The 16,500-nt window shown below is 54.8% G+C and overlaps 1 protein-coding gene across 4 annotated transcripts in view; it reads left to right on the forward strand.

Annotated features, from left to right (window-relative positions):
- CORO7 (coronin 7) overlaps window positions 1-16,500 on the forward strand; it is a 52,848-nt gene that overhangs the window by 2,245 nt on the left and 34,103 nt on the right. For all 4 annotated transcript variants that reach the window (XR_015154835.1, XR_015154836.1, XM_086375994.1 and 1 more), the window contains exons 2-6: window positions 230-326; window positions 1,126-1,200; window positions 4,782-4,852; window positions 5,235-5,418; window positions 8,647-8,723. Coding sequence is in view for 2 of the 4 variants with exons in the window: in XM_086375994.1 (XP_086232120.1) it covers window positions 230-326; window positions 1,126-1,200; window positions 4,782-4,852; window positions 5,235-5,418; window positions 8,647-8,723 (504 nt within the window). In the remaining 2 variants the exon portion in view is untranslated. The remainder of the gene's footprint in view (window positions 1-229; window positions 327-1,125; window positions 1,201-4,781; window positions 4,853-5,234; window positions 5,419-8,646; window positions 8,724-16,500) is intronic.

The following is a 16,500-nucleotide window of genomic DNA, read 5'->3' on the forward strand; positions in this document are numbered from 1 at the left end:
TTATTAGAGAACTTACTTAATACTCAAAATTGACCCCCTTATGACAGGTTGTTGTTTCGAGGACATTTTTTGTATTTTCTAATGGACTGTGCGTGGGGACAGGGTTTGATCCAAAAGCTGCATCTCTAATGGTGCAGCTTTAAGGTAGAGTCTCCCTCCAGTATGCCCTACTCCCTTCTTTAGGCAGAGCCCTAGCCAACCCTTTTTTTCTGTTGTTCTCTATTTTCAGGCCTGGATTGGTGACATTCGAGCAGGCACTGCCCCCTCATGTGGGAACCATATCAAAGCCAGCTGCAGCTTAATTGCATTCAACTCTGACCATCCAGGTAGGGAGGTGAACGTGGATGTGGAGAGTCAGACGTTGTCACCCTACCAAGGGCAGAAGGACAGCCTCGTTGTAGGCCAGAGGCTTGGAGGGACCTCTCGGGGTTCAGAAGTCAGCACCATGAAGGGCCTTAGACGCCTGCAAAGCGGTCAATGTGCAGTAAGCAGATGGACTTCAGTTGGGCGTTTGACAGCACACGTTGTATAAACGTGTTGGCTGTGGTCTGGGGTTGGGGTGGGGGCTGTTGCTTTTGTTTCCAGCAGTCCCGCTATGCAGCCCACTCCTCATGTCGGGGCAGCTGAGATCAATAGGGAGGTAAAAGCTCCCTGTGTTAGTTGGGACTCTGAAGGTTGCTAGTGATGACTCAGACCTCAAATTGACTTAAGCAAGAAACGCATAAAACAGATACAATTTGGTTTATATAACTAAATTTCAGGGGGTTCAGGCAAAGCTGTATCTCACTGTATCCTGTCCCTCAGCTCTGCTGCTCTTGGGTGACGGCTTCTTTCTCAAGTAGAATTGGGAAGGTGGCAGCTGGTGGCCCCGAGCCGACTACTAAGGCCAAACAGCGCCGTAGAGAGACAACTGTGTCTTTGCATAGTCGATGTCACAGAAGAGTCTTGTGTGGGGCAGGAACCGAACCCCGGCCAACCACTCCATCCAGAAGGACATGGTCTTACTGTTGGTGGAGGCTCCGGGAAGGTCCGAGGCCAAGCTTTTGGGTCTCGTGTCCTCTGGGAGCCCTGGGCAGTAGATCCCCCATTAGGCCTGAAGTCAGAGCCCCTGTGTTTGTTTGATAGGTGTACTGGGCATCGTGCCTCTGGAAAGCCAGGGAGAGGACAAGAGACAGGTGACCCACCTGGGCTGCCATTCAGGTGAGTAGAGACTGGACCCAGGAAGCCTGCAACTCACCCCTCCTGCCCTGGGGCCAGGGATTCCTACTCACCTGGTCCTGCACCCCCGTGGTTGGCTGGGCCCCTCCTGTCATCCTCTCTGTGGGAAAGCTGTTGCTGGTTGAGAACTCCAGCCTGGGCAGAGAGGAGGGAAGCTGGTGCTCCAGGTGGTCAGGCTGGAAGGAGGAGGGGTATGCACTGGCCTGTGGTCCAGGCTGATGATGGCTCCCTGTCACCGTGGAAGACTCAAGCCCGTGTGGTTCTTAGCCCTGTGTGCTCGTCTAGAGCCCAGCAGATCACCTCTCACAGCAGGCATCCTCCCAGTCAGGCAGGCTGCTGAGGGCCCTCCAAGGAGGGGGCGGGTTGGGCTGCAGAGCCAGAGATGGGCCCTCACAAAGAGAGCTTTTGTCCACCCCTGCAGCTGCTCTGGGGGCGCCCAGCAGTCCGCCTGGCAGTCTGCCCGCATCTAGGGAACAGTTTGGTCTTCTCAGGCTGCAGCAGCGCCTCTTCTTTCCCCGTCCAGCTGCAGTGGCCACGGGCCCAGACCCTCTGGCCTGTGTTCCTGGCCGCCTGTTGGGTGGCCTGGGGTGAGAGAAGGGCGCTGATCCTTCATCCCCAGTCTGGGTGTGCAGCTCAGTGTCTCGGTCCTGATGCAGAGGATGGCGGTTAATAAGATGATGGTAGTGAAGAATGATGGAGCTTTCTGTGGGCACTCAGTGCTGTCTTCATTTTCTTACCCCATCCTTGTTTAAAACTTAAAACTTTGTCAAGGTATTGTTTACACACTTACAAACATTGCTTGTTTTATATGACGCATTTGATGACTTTTGTTAAAGTAACAGGGTCGGGTATCCCACCATTGAGTTTTAGAGCATTTCCATTATCCTGGAAAGACCCCCCTCATGTCCCTTGGCAGTTAATGTGTTTGCCTCGGGCGCTGAAGCCTCAGGCATTCATGGACCTTTCTGCCTCTGCAGGAGGGGCTGTGAGCTACTGTGTGGCCAGAACTGGCCCGCTGCCTGTCTTTGTAAATAGTTTTATTGGAACACGGCCACGCCTCTTCATTGACTTACGGTCTGTGGCTGCTTTTCCCAACAACTGCAGAGCTAAGGAGATGGGTACCGTATGTCCCTCGAAGTCTGAAATGTTTTCTGTCCCGGCCTTCACAGAAAACGTTGGTTGATTTCTGCTCTGTGGACTGGCCTTCTCTGGATGTTTCACATAAATGGATTCACGTTATATGTAGCCTTTCAAATCTGGTCTGTTTCATTCGGCGTTATGTCTTTGCGATCCATCTAATGTGGCCCATAGACGAATTCTGCTTTCTCATACTTTTCTGAAGTAGGTTTCTATTTTTATTTTTTATCTGACTGCGCCATACAGTTTGCAGAATCTTAGTTCCCCGACCAGGGATTGAACCTGGAACCATGGCAATGAAAACACCAGGTCTTAACCACTGGACCACCAGTGAATTCCCAAGAAGTAGGTTTTTAAATAACCGATTTTTCAGCTAAGAAAACCAAGGCTCAAAGGGATTATTAGGAACTTAGCGATTTTGGCATTGCTGCTGGCAGAGCCAGAGTCAGAACCCAGATATTTTAGGTACAGTGCTGTTGGCTTTGTGATTCTTCTTCACAGGGAAGCAGCCCCAAGTTGGAGCTGCATGTAGGGTGGTGAGGGCCCTGTTACTGGAAGCCAGACTGGGCTTTGTTGGTGGATCATAGAATCTCTGTGGCTCCAGCTTTTCAGCACCTCTGCCCAAGGGAGCAGCCTTGCCTGGAAACTGCTCCTGGGGGCGCTTCACTCCAGCTCCTCAGAATCTACCCTCGGGGCATAGGCACTCCTCTCCCCTTTGGGTGCTGGTTGAGGGTAGGGGGGGACTGCAGTGACAGGGGTTTTGGCTGTTTCTCTGACTTTGGGGTGCCCTGCCTTCTGGGACACCTTCTGCCTCTCAGCTCTCAGGTGGCGCTTTGGTCCGGGGAGCAGAAGGCTGGGCAGTATCCGGAGACCGTTTCTGCAGGACTGGGCTGGGAAGCAGTGGCCAGCAGCCTGCTCTGATGTGGGAAAGGCCGCAAGCTGTTGTGTTGAGGTTGTAGGTTCTGAAGCTGGGCTGACTGCCTGACCCTCAGCCTGGCCCCTTCTTAGCTATGCAGCTCTGGGCAAGTTACTTAACCTCTCTGTCCTCGTGTTTTCATCCTCCACTTGGGGATGAGGTCACACTGCCATCCTGAGGGTCGTTGTGAGGATTTGGTGAGATGGTGAGGATTTGGTGAGATGTAGGACCATGGTCAGGCCACGGTCCTACAGCCTAGCACAGCTGGGTGCCCAGATCGACTGCTGCTCATTCCCTTGGGGAGGCCAGAGTCTACACCCAGCCTGGGCCCTGCCCCGTCCTGTCAGGAGCCCACAGGGTTGGGTGGCAGGGATTCTGTGATCAGGAGTCCAGATTGGGGTTGTCCCAGAAGTGCCTGTCCCTGTCCACTCCTTCTCTTCCTTGTCTCCAGGGTCCGCTGGCCTGGGACGACAGTGTATCTGCTTGGCCCTGCCAGGGAGGCTGACAGGAGGGTGGTCGCTGTGCTCCTTGCCTTGGTGACTCGGGCCTGGCTGTCCTGCTCACATCTCAACCAGCTCTACCCCGCTGAAGCCCCCAGTCTCACTTCCCTTCTGGGCTCTGGCTCATTCCGTGTGCTCCATCCCCCCTCCTCATCCCCCTAGAGCTCAGCAGTTCAGGTTTTTCAGTTGCAAGGATCTGAGACCAACTCCAGCTTTCATAAGCCACAGAGGGGTTTATTGGGAGACTCTTGGGAAGCTTCCAGAACTGAAGGAGCAACTGGACACACAGGCCTTGGGAGGGTCCTGCTCAGAGCTGACCGCTGCCTCCCGGCTGGCTGCTCTCCACCCAGGCCAGTCCCTAAGGTGCCCTGCCATTCGGCCTCCTGTTCCCGGTCTTGTTCACTTCAGAGAGAAGCTGGCACCTGGGCTTGGGGCGAGTGAGCTCCTAGGTCGGCAGTGCCACCCTAGCCCCCTCCTGCCCGGTGCCCTGACCTGTGCCACCCTCAGTGTTCTCCCGGGCCCACTGTGCCCCTCCAGGAAGCCCCCCTCCATGCTCAGCCCTCCTCTGGCTGCATCCGCAGAGAAGTACATGTCCCTGTGGAGGTGGGGAGGGTCCGTGAGTGCTGAGTGGCCTGTGGTCTGTCCTGTTTGTGATTCCCTTGGGGGCTGACACTTGTGTCCATTCACCCGAACTGGGCTCTGGATTTCGGGCGAATGCAGGTGCCTGGTGACGTGGGGAGCTTCCTACCCATCCTACCAGTCTCCTGCTGCTGGGCCCTTGGCCACTGGGGGCAACAGGGCTCTGGGCCTGTGTCTGGCAGGTGGGTACTGTGGTGTTCGCCCACCATCTCTAGAGTGCACTCCCCTTGAGGATTTCCAGCCTGCCATCGTGTGGGCAGAGGGGTCAGCCCGGAGGCCCTGGGCTGTGGTTCGGCCTTGGGAGAGGGCACAGTGGATTGGAACAGGACATTCGTCCTCGTCTGGCCATGTCAGCTGTTTCTCTCCCACAGACCTGGTCACGGACTTGGACTTCTCCCCCTTCGATGACTTCCTCCTGGCCACGGCCTCAGCCGACAGGACGGTGAGTAGAGCGGCTGGAAGACCTGTTTGAGGCCTTATGAGGCCCAGGGCCCTGCTGGTTCCCAGTCCAACCCCTCCTGCTAAGTCCCGCCCCCACCCAACATCAGCTTTCGTGTGCCTCCGGGAACTTGCTCTGAGCCAGGGCCGTGACCCATGCCCTGCTGCTCGGCTCCTGCAGACAGGAGGGCCCAGGTGGTGGGAGGCCTGAAGGGAACAGAGCAGAGCACCTGGCTCCCCCACTCCCACATCTTCCCCTCGGCCCCTGAGCCCTCCCCCTCCCTTCCCCTGGGGTGGGGGCACCCAGGACAAGGCTGGATGGAGGCAGCGAGACCCCCTCCTGCCCCCCGCCAGCCCTGGGCTTAGAGACTCACTCTTTTCTGCAGGTGAAACTGTGGCGACTGCCGTTGTCTGGCCAGGCACTGCCCTCGGGGCCCGGGCTGCTGCTGGGCCCCGAGGACGCCCAGGTGGAGGTGCTGCAGTTCCACCCCACCGCCGACGGCGTCCTGCTGAGCGCGGCGGGCAGGGCCGCGAAGGTCTGGGACGCCACCAAGCAGCAGCCCCTCACAGGTAGGGCCGCCGAGACGGCCCCTCCCCGGGCAGCCCCGTCTGGCAGCACTTTCTGTCTGTTTGCAATTTTGGTAACGTGAGTTTCAAGACATGTGTTGGGTTTCACACGTATGTGATATATATGTGTATGTAGCTACGTGTATATGTGTGTGTATGTATCTGTGTATTTGTTCACCTGTGCATGTATATATAATTTACAAGACTTGTTAACAAGCACCCTGACCCTCCCCACTTTCCATAGACGTCTGTTTTCACCTCATTTGGCTGTTTTTTCTGCTCTCTGTTTCATATGTCTAAATAACTTCCTTATACTGTTATTTCTTGAATTGTGTGTCATTTCAGTTTTGAAAGCCGACTGCTAATTTCTCCTGTAGGAGATAAGAATTTTGCTGTCTCCACTGCTTGCCCCTCCCCCCTACAGAGCTGCTTCTTCATTTCCCCCAGTGTAGTGTCCTGGTCCATTGGACTGCTACAACAGAATCCCACAGACTGGGATTATAACTGGGTTGTAAACAACATTGATTTCTCAGTTTCGGAGTCTGCAGGTCTGAGATCCAGGCACTGGAGAGGACCTGGTTCCTGGTTCGCAGGTGGCCGTCTCTTCACACGGAGGCAGGAGTGAGGGAGCTCTCGGGGGTCTCTCTTATAAGAGCACCGAGCCCTTTCATGAGTGTGACCTCATCATCTCCCAGAGGCCCTGCTTCCAGATTCCATCCCAGTGGGAGTTAGGTTTCAACCTGTGAATTTGGGGGCACACCAACATTTAGACCACGAATAAGTAGCGACAGCTGTGGGTCAGATTCTTTAATGTTTGAGTGGTTTTGACCCATCAGCATGACCCACCACGGAGCCTAGGCGTTTTCTGTGACAGCATCACCAAATCCTTTCTGTGGAGTCCTCCTGGACAAGCTCATCCCCTTTTTAGGGGAAAGACGTGAAGCTCAGAGAACTGAAGGACAGACTTGCCCTGCAGGGCTGTGCAGACTGTCCAGGGTTGTGCAGGGTCACCGTGGTGGTGTCCCCTTCTGGGGCAGGGACAAAGGGCCAACAGCATAATGGGGTGTCTGAGGGACCTGCCTTCTGACAGCATCAGTTCCTGAGAAGTCACTCAGTGTTCACCATGGAGCTGTCTTGTGCCCCAAGGGACCTGAAATTCAAGGTGCTCCTCGCCCCCAGCATGCTCCTGGTGCAGTTGAGACCAGCCCGACCTTGCAGTGGAGGTGAAGGCCACCAGGCGGTGTGTCATCAGGGAGTCACCGCAGCTGTAACTTCCATCTCAGGTCCTTCTCGTCTGCCCAGCACTGTGCCGATGGCTTCACACAGGGGGCTGTTGCCATTCCCGTGTAGTAGCTATGGTTAAATAACGTGACTGAGGCCGCAGTGCAAGCGGGTGACAGGGCTAGGATTAACTTGGGGATAGACCTTGGCATGGTAGTTACCTTGGGCTGCAGAAAGAGTTACCCCCAAACCCAGAGGCTTAAGAGAACTGAAAACATTTATCAGCACCAGGGATTTGGGAGCAGCTTAGCTGGGTGGCTCTGGCTCAGGGTTTCTCATGAGGTCAGGGGTCCCACTGTCAGCCGGGGCTGCCGTCACCTGAAGGCTGGACTGGGCCAGGAGGATCCGTGTTTTAGGTGGTTCACTCTCGCGGTGCAGGCTATGGGTAGGAGGCCTCAGTTCTCCCCTGTCGGCCTCCCCGTGGGCTGCTTGATCACCCTCACCACATGGCAGCTGCTTCTCCAGGGGACAGTCCCAGAGAAGCAGCAGGGAGGAGGCCACGGTGCGGTTTATGCTGCAGCTTTGGGAGATGCATGCCCTCTGCGAAAAGCCAGTCACCAAGTCCTGCTCACACTCAAGAGGAAAGGACTTGGGCTGCACATTTTGTTCATGTATATTTTACATTTGTTTGGCTGCACCAGGGCTTAGTTGTGGCATGTGGGATCTAGTTCCTTGACCAGGGATCGAACCCAGGCCCCCTGCATTAGGAGTGCCCAGTTTTAGTCACTGGACCACCATGGACGTCGCTGGGCTGCACATTTTGAAAGGAGAAGGTGTTAGTTTCCTAGGGTTGCCATAATAGAATACCACAAATTGAGGAACCTAAACATAACATTTATTATCTCGCAACTCTGGAGACCAGAGTCTGGAATCAAAGTGTTGGTAAGGTTAATTCCTTCTGAGGCTGCACAGGAGACTCTGGACCAGGTTCCCCGCCCAGTGCTCCCATGGCTCCCATGCTCCGTGGCTTCTAGTGCTCTCATGGCTCCCGTGCTCCATGGCTTCTGGTGCTCCCATGGCCCCAGGCTCCATGGCTTCTGGTGCTCCCATGGCCCCAGGCTCCATGGCTTCCGGTGCCCCGTGGCTCCCAGGCTCTGTGGCTTCTGGCGCTCCTGTAGCTCCTGAGCTTCTCAGCTTCCAGTGCTCCCATGGCTCCCGTGCTCTGTGGCTTCTGGTGCCCTGTGGCTCCTGGGCTCTGTGGCTTCTGGTACTCCCGTGGCTCCTGAGCTTCACAGCTTCCGGTGCTCCCACGGCTCCCGTGCTCCGTGGCTTCCGGTGCTCCCATGGTCCCTGTGCTCCGTGGCCTGTGGATGGCCGTCTTCCTCTGTTCACGTCTTCTCTCTGTGCATGTTTGTCTCTCGGTCTGATTTCACAAGGGCACCATTCATATTGGATCAGAGTCCGTCCTAGCATTATCAGCTTAACTTGATCATCTGCGAAGACCCTATTCCCAAATAAAGTCGCATTCACCGGTGTTGAGGATTGGGACTTTCACATCTTTTGGGGGGAGACACGATTCAGCCTGTAACTGGAGGGGTGTCAAAGAATTTGTGGACACATTTTAAAAGTGTCATGCTATTCGGGGAGAGAGTGAGGAGGGCCCAAGCAGGTGCCCAGGGCAGGGGTGTGTGTGACACTTCCATGGGCCGTGTGGCCCACTGCAAGGGGATGGGGAGGCATGTTGGTAGCGGAGTGAGCGAGGTGACCCAGGATCAGGGAGCTGGCTGGGGATGTGGCCTGAGAAGGGTGGGGCTGAATGAAGCCTCACCCTCAACCTGGAGGCCCTGCTGCCCTGGCTCCTGCACAGAAGGCACCCTCCCAGCGGCTGCCCCTTCCCCAGAGATACCCCCAAGCCAGGCCCACCTGCACCCGCTTCCCTGAGACCTTCACTGCCCGGGACAGAGTCGGGGGGACCCTGGACCCCTCCTGACCTTGGCTGCTTCTCTGCAGAGCTGGCGACCCACGGGGACCTGGTGCAGGGTGCTGCCTGGAGCCGGGACGGAGCCCTGCTGGGCACGACATGCAAGGTAAGGGTGGGCGGTGAGACGCGAGAATGTGCCTGCCAGGGCCTGAGGCATGCCCGGCTCTGCCAGGGCCGTCACGTCGCAGAGCCTAGGACCCCAGCAGTACCTGTGAGGCTCCGCGGTACTTGGGGGTCAGCAGAGAACTCAAGCCAGGATGGCTGTTCCTCTCTGCTACCCTCACTCCTCGGGCTCATACTTGTCTCTCGAAGCCCCCGACCCACTAAGGAAAGCCCTGCACTGGCCCTTGGGGGCTCCCGTCATCACCCTCAGCCAGCGCCTCCTGGCTGCTGGCTACTTTGTGACCGTGGCGGAGGGTTGTGTCAGGCAGCATCCACAGCGGGGCACTGTGCCTGCCCCCCTCCCCCAGGCAGTCAGCAGGCCTCAGGATCCTCTGTGACATCAGGTCCTGTGCTGGTGGGGGCGGCCAATGTAGGTCCGGGGATCATAGATGAAAAGACAGTCGTGACCCCTGACGGTGACCCAGGCTGTTTAAAGAGGGATCAGAGGTGCTTTGAGTGGTTGGAGAGGCCAGGGAGGCCTGGCCTCCGACTGGGGGCTGGGAGGGGAGGGCTCCTGGCGCGGGGCCGGGGGAGCAGGCTGTGGCGGAGGGCAGAACCGTGAGCACACCGTCACGCTTGTTACTGTAGAAGCAGCTGGAAAGCAGCGGAGTGTTTAAAGCCAGACAGGGTGGGGTGTGAGGGGAGCAGGTCTGCACCGTGAGGCTCCCCGGCCACAGTGTGGACAGGGGAAGGAAGGAGGGGTGTCCAAAGCAGAGGTGGAACGACCTTCGAGGGAGGGAAGGAGGAGCCTTCTGGGCGGGGGGCGATGCAGGCAAGACAGAATACCCGTGAGGGCTGGGAGGGTCACGAGGCTGGCTCCCCGGTTGCAGGCTGGAGGAGGGCCTGCCCCCAAGACTGGGGTCGGAGGCCCCTGGGACGTCCCAGTGATGTCCGTTGAGTCCAGGGACTGGGCTTTGGGCAGCGGTGTGAGCTGAAGGTGGGGGCCTGTGTTCATGTGGCACCCGCAGAGGGACTGGAGCCCCGAGTGGGAGGGAAGGGGTGAGAGGAGGGAGAGGGAGCGAGGAGGGACAGAACCCGCGAGGAGACAGGGAGCCCCTGGTTGGGGGAGGACGCATCCGGGGCGGAGTCTGCATGGAAGCAGCTGACAGCGTACCCGGGACTCGAGTCTTGCAGGAGCCTGTGGGGTGTCTTCTGCCTGAAGCCGCCCGTGAAGGAAGGAGCCTACACAGGCTCTTATGGGAAGTGTGGCTCAGGCTTCCCAGGGACAGAGGTCGGGGCTACCCAGCTGAGGAGGGGACAGGTGTCCCAGGCAGAGGGACTGACCTAGACACAGTCCTCACAGACACTGAAAGAGACAGGGGGGGAGGAGACATGGAGACAAGCAGGGAAGGGGATTGTCACCAAGTGTTTCCTTTGGATCACCCAAGGACAGTATTTTGCTGTCACTTCAGTCGTGTCTGACTCTTTATGACCCCATGGACTGTAGGCCGCCAGGCTCCTCTGTCCATGGGATTCTCCAGGCAACAGTGCTGGAGTGGGTTGCCGTTCCCTTCTCCAGGGGATCTTCCCGACCCAGGCAGGGATCAAACCTGCATTGGCAGGCGGGTTCTTTACCACTAGCGCCACCCGGGAAGCCCAAGTATAGTGTTGGGTTGACCGAAACGTTATATCTGGGTTTTTCCATAGCATCTTTTCTCTTTTTTTTTCCCCCTTAATATTTATTTATTTATTTGGCTGGGCTGGGTCTTAGTTGTGGCATGTGGGATTTTTAGTTGGGGGCTGTGGAATCTAGTTCCCTGACCAGGGATCGAACCCAGGCCCCCTGCCTTGGGAGTGCAGTCTTAGCCACCAGACCACCAGCAAAGTCCCTCTGTACATAGTATCCACATTACTCTACCCTGTACTTTTTTTTGTCCAGCATAATAATCATTTTTTCTTTCAGCTTATCAAAAATTTAAGGCATGTCACAGGAAACATTTTATCACATAGATTCAGTTTGCTTAGTGGAGCACCTGCTCTCAGAAGTGTGGATCGCTTCTACTTGGCCCCACCGTGTTACAGACTATAACATTTGGATGTATCTCTATAAAGGGTTGTTTCCCTGTGTTCTCTGTGACTTCCTTAGCTTGGAGCAGGGGCAGACTTTTTCTATGAAGAGCCTGGTGGTAGAGACTCCAGGTTCTGCAGGCCAGACTGTCTCCCTCAGTGCCGCCTGGTAATAACGTGGCAGCCATGGACAGTACATGTGTGACGTGACAGCTGCAGCCAGTCCAGCCTGTGGCCTCTGCCCCAAGTCCCCTCGGCTCCAGGCCCCCACCCCAGCCCCAGGCAGGATGTCTGGGGAGCAGGTGTCCAGGGGCTGGACATGGGTCATTTCCTGTGGAGCAGCCAGAGGTGCCAGCCCTCCCCGGAGCTCATGGCCCAGCTGGGCCTGGTGTGAACCGGACCGCAGTGTGGTTGGAGCCCCCAGAGGGGTCACAAATGAGGCTGCAGAGGGATTAATCGGGAGGCAGGCGTGTCTCCCGGGGGTCCTGCCGTGTTCAGAGGCGGCCAGTGAAGGCGTGCGGCCACGGGGAGGGGAGGGTGGGCTGAGGGCAAGTGAGGATGTGTTTTGAAAGGCATTAGGCACCCTGGCTGGGGGCCTAGCATACGGGGTGACCTGATCAGATGGCGCTGTGGGGGTGGGATGATGGCGAGGAGCACGGCGGCCTGCGAGAGGGCAGGACAGTGAGGAGTGACTCCCTTGGGAGGGACTGCCAGAGCCCAGGAGAACCTAGAGAACCCCGGGCGGAATGAGAGCCTCCCGTCTGGGGCTTGTGTATGGAGGGCTTGGGGCTGCATGGGAACTGTCCCTATTGAGACAAGGGGCTCACACTGTCCCCACGCTGACCGTGTGTGTGGCTGTGGGTGGCGATGCGGGAGGGGTGACCGCTGTGGGCCCTCAGCATCCAGGGCTGAAGGCTCTCACTACCCAGCCTGCGGCCAGGCTACCCCCGAGGTACCACCCCCAGGGGCTCCCAAGCTCCAGACTGGCCTCCTGCTTTGCCGGGGTGGAGGTAGGGGGGTGTTGTCCAGCCCCTTCTCCCCAGCGGTCTGAGCTCCATTTAGCATCAAAATTGGGTGCGAACTGGGGCAAGTGGAGAGAGAAGATCCATCTAGTCATAGAGCCCCACTTCCCCATCGGGTCCCAAGGCGGTGACTCAGATCCTTGCCTACTTGGTGTCTTCATGGGGAGGATTGGTGGGGCCATCCAGCTCCGAGTCTGGTGGAACTCTGGCCCTCTGCACCCGGAGCCCAAAGGCGCAGGGACAAGAAGCAGAGATTGCCCAAGGGCATCGCTGGGGTGGTGCCCGGTGGAGGCCCCCCCGCCCCCTCAGTTGCTCTGCCTTTGGGGCTGGACCCGGCAAGCCCCTTCCTGCTCTCCTCCCAGCTGCTGCCACTGTGGGAAAGAAAAAGTGGCCGCTAGGGGGCACACTGCCCCCACAGATGGTGGACATGTCCAGCTAGGCCCCCTCGGCAGGGTGGGCTGAACCCGTGAGCCCAGTGCTGTGCTGACCCCGCTGCCCAGCCCTGCAGCCCCCACCAGTGCTGCGCCAGCCCCCAGTGCCCTGTCTGAACCCTGGTCTGGACCTGACATTGGGATTCTACACTCCATGGCCCAGCTCCCCAGGTGCCTCTGACCTCTGAGAATTGCTGCTGTCACGCCCAGCCCACCCTGGCTTTTCCCAGGTCATGGAGCACATGAGTGGTGGAGCTGGAGTCCTAACCCTGGCCCTTTGGTCGCCACGGTGGGGGGAGTGCCCTTTGCTGCCAGGAGGCCTTCTCTCTTGGCTGTCACCTCGAGATCCAGTCCCTGCCACTGCTTGACCCGCCCTCCGTCTGGCTCCTGCTGCTGTCTCTGTCCTCAACCTCCGGTGGTTCTTTCCTGGCCCCCGCTGTCTTTTCTGAGTCTATTGCTGTCTCTCTCTGTGTCTCTGTTTTTCCCTATTCTCTCTGTCTCTCACTGTTCTTTCTGCCTCTGTCCTGTGTCCCTCACTGGCCCCATCTGTCTGATCTCTGTCTCTAAGCAAACTTGTCCCGAACCTGAGATTGTGGAGTGGACAGTGCCTCAGGGTTAATCCCTGGACTGTGCCTGGTGCCCACCTGGCACATAGCAAGGGCTCAGTAAACTACAGCCGCAAGGCCGTGCTGGGCGAGACCCGAGAACCCTGGGACCCTGCCGGGTGTCAGGAAGACGTGGCTTTCAAGGACTTTCCAGGCTGGACCCCTGCCTTGTCCATCTGTGTGCTTACCCAGTCCCCCTCATTTATGCCATGCCCTCCCCACATGACTTTGTCTTCCCTACACATCACGTGCCAGCAGACTCCCATCTCCTCATGTTCGATCATGCTCTGTCCTCTTCCTTGAATGCCTTTACCTTTCTAGCCCAAGCTCCACTTGTCCTTTGGGCTCAAGTCAGGTCTGGTTCCTACCCAGAGTTACCTGTGACCACCTCTGAGTGGCAGACACCAGCACTGTCTGCATCCCAGGCACCCGGGAGGGACCAGGCAGTCAGGGCCGGGAGTCGTATATCCCCTTCCATCCCCGCTCCATCTTGCATCAGTGAGGTACGGTTGTTACAGTTAAACCAGTGTTGCTACAGTAACTAAAGCCCACAGTTTACATTAGGGTTCACTCCACGTACTTCCTGTGGGTTCCCACAAGTGCACGACATCATGTGTCCCTCATCACAGCATCACACAGGATAGTTCTGCTCCTCTAAGAAAGTGGCCCGTGCTTAACCCGTTCAGGCCTGCCTGCCTCTTCCCAGACCCCCAGCAACCACTGATCTTGGATGTTGAGTGTCACATAGGTGGAATCATGGAATGTGTAGCCTTTCCAGATTGAATTCTTTCATTTACTTAGTAATACGCGTTTATGTATGGGTTTTCCCTACCTTTTTGTGGACTGATAGCTATTTTATAAATTTTGGCGTAAAAACATATAAAATTTACTACTGTAATCATTCTAAGTGTACAGTTGTCATATTAAGTATTTTACATTGTTCTGAAGTTGGAACTCTGCACCCATTGAACAACTTCTCTTTGCCCCCTTTTCCAGGCCCTTGTAATCATTTTACTTTCCACACCTAGGAATTTGACTACTTTAAACACCTCATATAAGTAGAATCATACACTGTTTGTCTTCCTGTAACTGACTGACTTCATTTAGCATAATGTCCCTCAGTAGTGTTAGTTGCTCAGTCGTGTCTGACTCTTTGTGACCCCATGGACTGTAGCCCACCAGGCTCCTCTGTCCATGGAATTCTTTAGGCAAGAATACTGGAGTGGGTTGCCATTTCCTTCTCCAGGGGATCTTACTGACCCAGGGATTGAACCCAGGTCTCCTGCATTGCAGATAGATTCTTTACTCTGAGCCACCAGGGAAGCCAGTAATGTCCTTAAGCTTCATCTGTATTATAGCATGTGACGTAATTTCCTTTTTCATTCTGAATAATGTTTCACTGAATGCGTTTTGTTTATCCATTCATCAGTCAGTGGACCCTTGGATTGCCTCTGGATCTTGGATTTTGTGAATAATGCTGCTTTGAACATGGGTGTGCAAGTATTTCTTTGTGACCTTGTTCCCAGTTCTTTTGGGTTTATACACAGAAGTGGAATTGCTGGATCATATGGTAATTCTATTTTTAATTTTTTGAGGAACTGCTTGACTGTTTTCCGTATCATCTGTACTGTTTTATATTCCCACAAACAGCGCATAAGGGTTCCAACTTTCCACATCCTCACCAACACTTGTATATTCTGTTTTTTTTTTTAAATTAATTCATTTATTTTTGGTCACACCCAATGGCATGTGGAACTGGCCCAACTAGGAGTCAAACCCATGCTCCCTGTATCGGAAGGGTAGAGTCTTAAACTCCCGACCACAAGGGAAGTCCTATTCTGGGGTTTTTTGACAGCAGCCATTCCGTTGATGTGAGATGCAAAATCTTAACCATGATTTTAATTTCTGTTTCTCTGGGGATTAATCGTTCAACATCTTTTCACATGCTTGTTGGCCATTTGTGTATCTTTGGAGAAATGTCTATTGAAGTCCTGTGCCCATTTTTAATTGGATTATTTGGGGGTTTTTTGTTGTTGTATGAGTTCTTTATATTGTCAAACGCAAGGTCACTGAGGTTTTCTCATATGCTGTTTTCTAGAGGTTTTCTAATAAAGGTTTGCATGTTAACGTTTAAGTCTATGACCCAGTCTTAGTTGATGTCTGTGAAAGACGTAAAGTCCATGCCTAGATTGACACCCAGTTCCACACCCGTGCCTGTGGACACCCAGTTCCAGTGCCGTTTGTTGCAAAGACTGTCTTTTTCCTCCTGTGTTGAAGACCAGGTGGCTGTGGCTAAGGGGGTCTCTCTCTGTGCTATGTTCTGTTCCGTTGGTCTGTTTGTCTGTCTTGTGTGGACCCACACTGTCCTGACTCCCAGAGCTCTAGGATATACTCCAGAGCAGCCATCCTCCACCATTGTTCTCCTCCTTTTCTGCTGTGTCGACATTCCGAGTCTCTTCCCTGTCCACATAAAGTTCAGAATCAGTGAGTTGATATTCACAAAGTAACTTGTCAGGATTTTCATTGGGATCGTATTGAATCTGTGTGTCAAGTCGGGAAGAACTGATATCTTAACAATACTGAGTGTTCCTGACTGTGAACACGGATTAGCTCTCTGTTTAATTCTGTGATTTCTTTCATCAGAGTTTGATAGTGTTCCTTGTGTACATCTTATACATATTTTGTTAGATGTATAGCTAAATATTTCTGGGTTTTTTTTTTGGGGGGTGCTGATATAAGCAGTATTGTTTTTCATTTCTAATTCCAATTGTTCATTGCTGGTTGATTGTTGTTTGAAATAAGAAAATATGAACTATGCTGATTGAAACAAAGGGGAGCCATGCTAAGATGTAAAAAGGAAAAGCTGACCGCCCCTCACCTGCCTCAGCCCTGGTTCCCAGTGTTAACACACGTCCCGTGCCTGTCAAGACCTTTCTCCTTACTCAGCACTCTTGCAAAACATACAGGAATGTGGTCAGGCAAATGGAGGTTTTGTTTATTTTTAACCACAGTAGAATGACACCACCACGAATTACTGGGCATCTTCCCTTTTGCATTTAACAATTCATCACGGCCAAGCCTGTAAACAGTCAGTGGATATAGATTCTGTCCCCCTCCCCCAGTTCTTTATGCATGTGTGTTTGTGTACATGTTCACACACTCACACACGCAGAGAGATTGTTCCACAGAAATAAAGCTGTTTAAAGCATGGGCATTTTATTTTGGTATTTTTTTTTTCTTTTTCTATCTGTTCCCATCCCCACCCTTGGGTATTCTGAACCAGTAAGTGCATGCTGAGTGGACAGATGTGTAAGCTTGCCGTCCTGGTTAGACGCCAGGTTCAGTGTGGAAGTGATGTTGTCCCATGAGCCCCTCTAGCCTGGACAGTCCCAGACACGGGTGGCAGCTGGGAACCTCGAGTTTGGTTCTGGGCTTTGGTTTCTCTGTCTGTGACAGGGTCGTGGAATAGCGCAGCTCCGCAAGGTGGTTAGAAAGACGGGGTGAGGCCGTATGCATAGGAGGTGCTCGGGGGTGAGGTCGTATGCATAGGAGGTGCTCGGGGGTGAGGCCGTATGCATAGGAGGTGCTCGGGGGTGAGGTCGTATGCATAGGAGGTGCTCGGGGGTGAGGCCGTATGCATAGGAGGTGCTCGGGAA

The sequence above is a fragment of the Bos grunniens genome, chromosome 25 (assembly GCF_055505025.1).
Source record: "Bos grunniens cultivar Pamir isolate PY7600 chromosome 25, Bosgru_T2T1.0, whole genome shotgun sequence".
Lineage (NCBI taxonomy): Eukaryota > Metazoa > Chordata > Mammalia > Artiodactyla > Bovidae > Bos > Bos grunniens.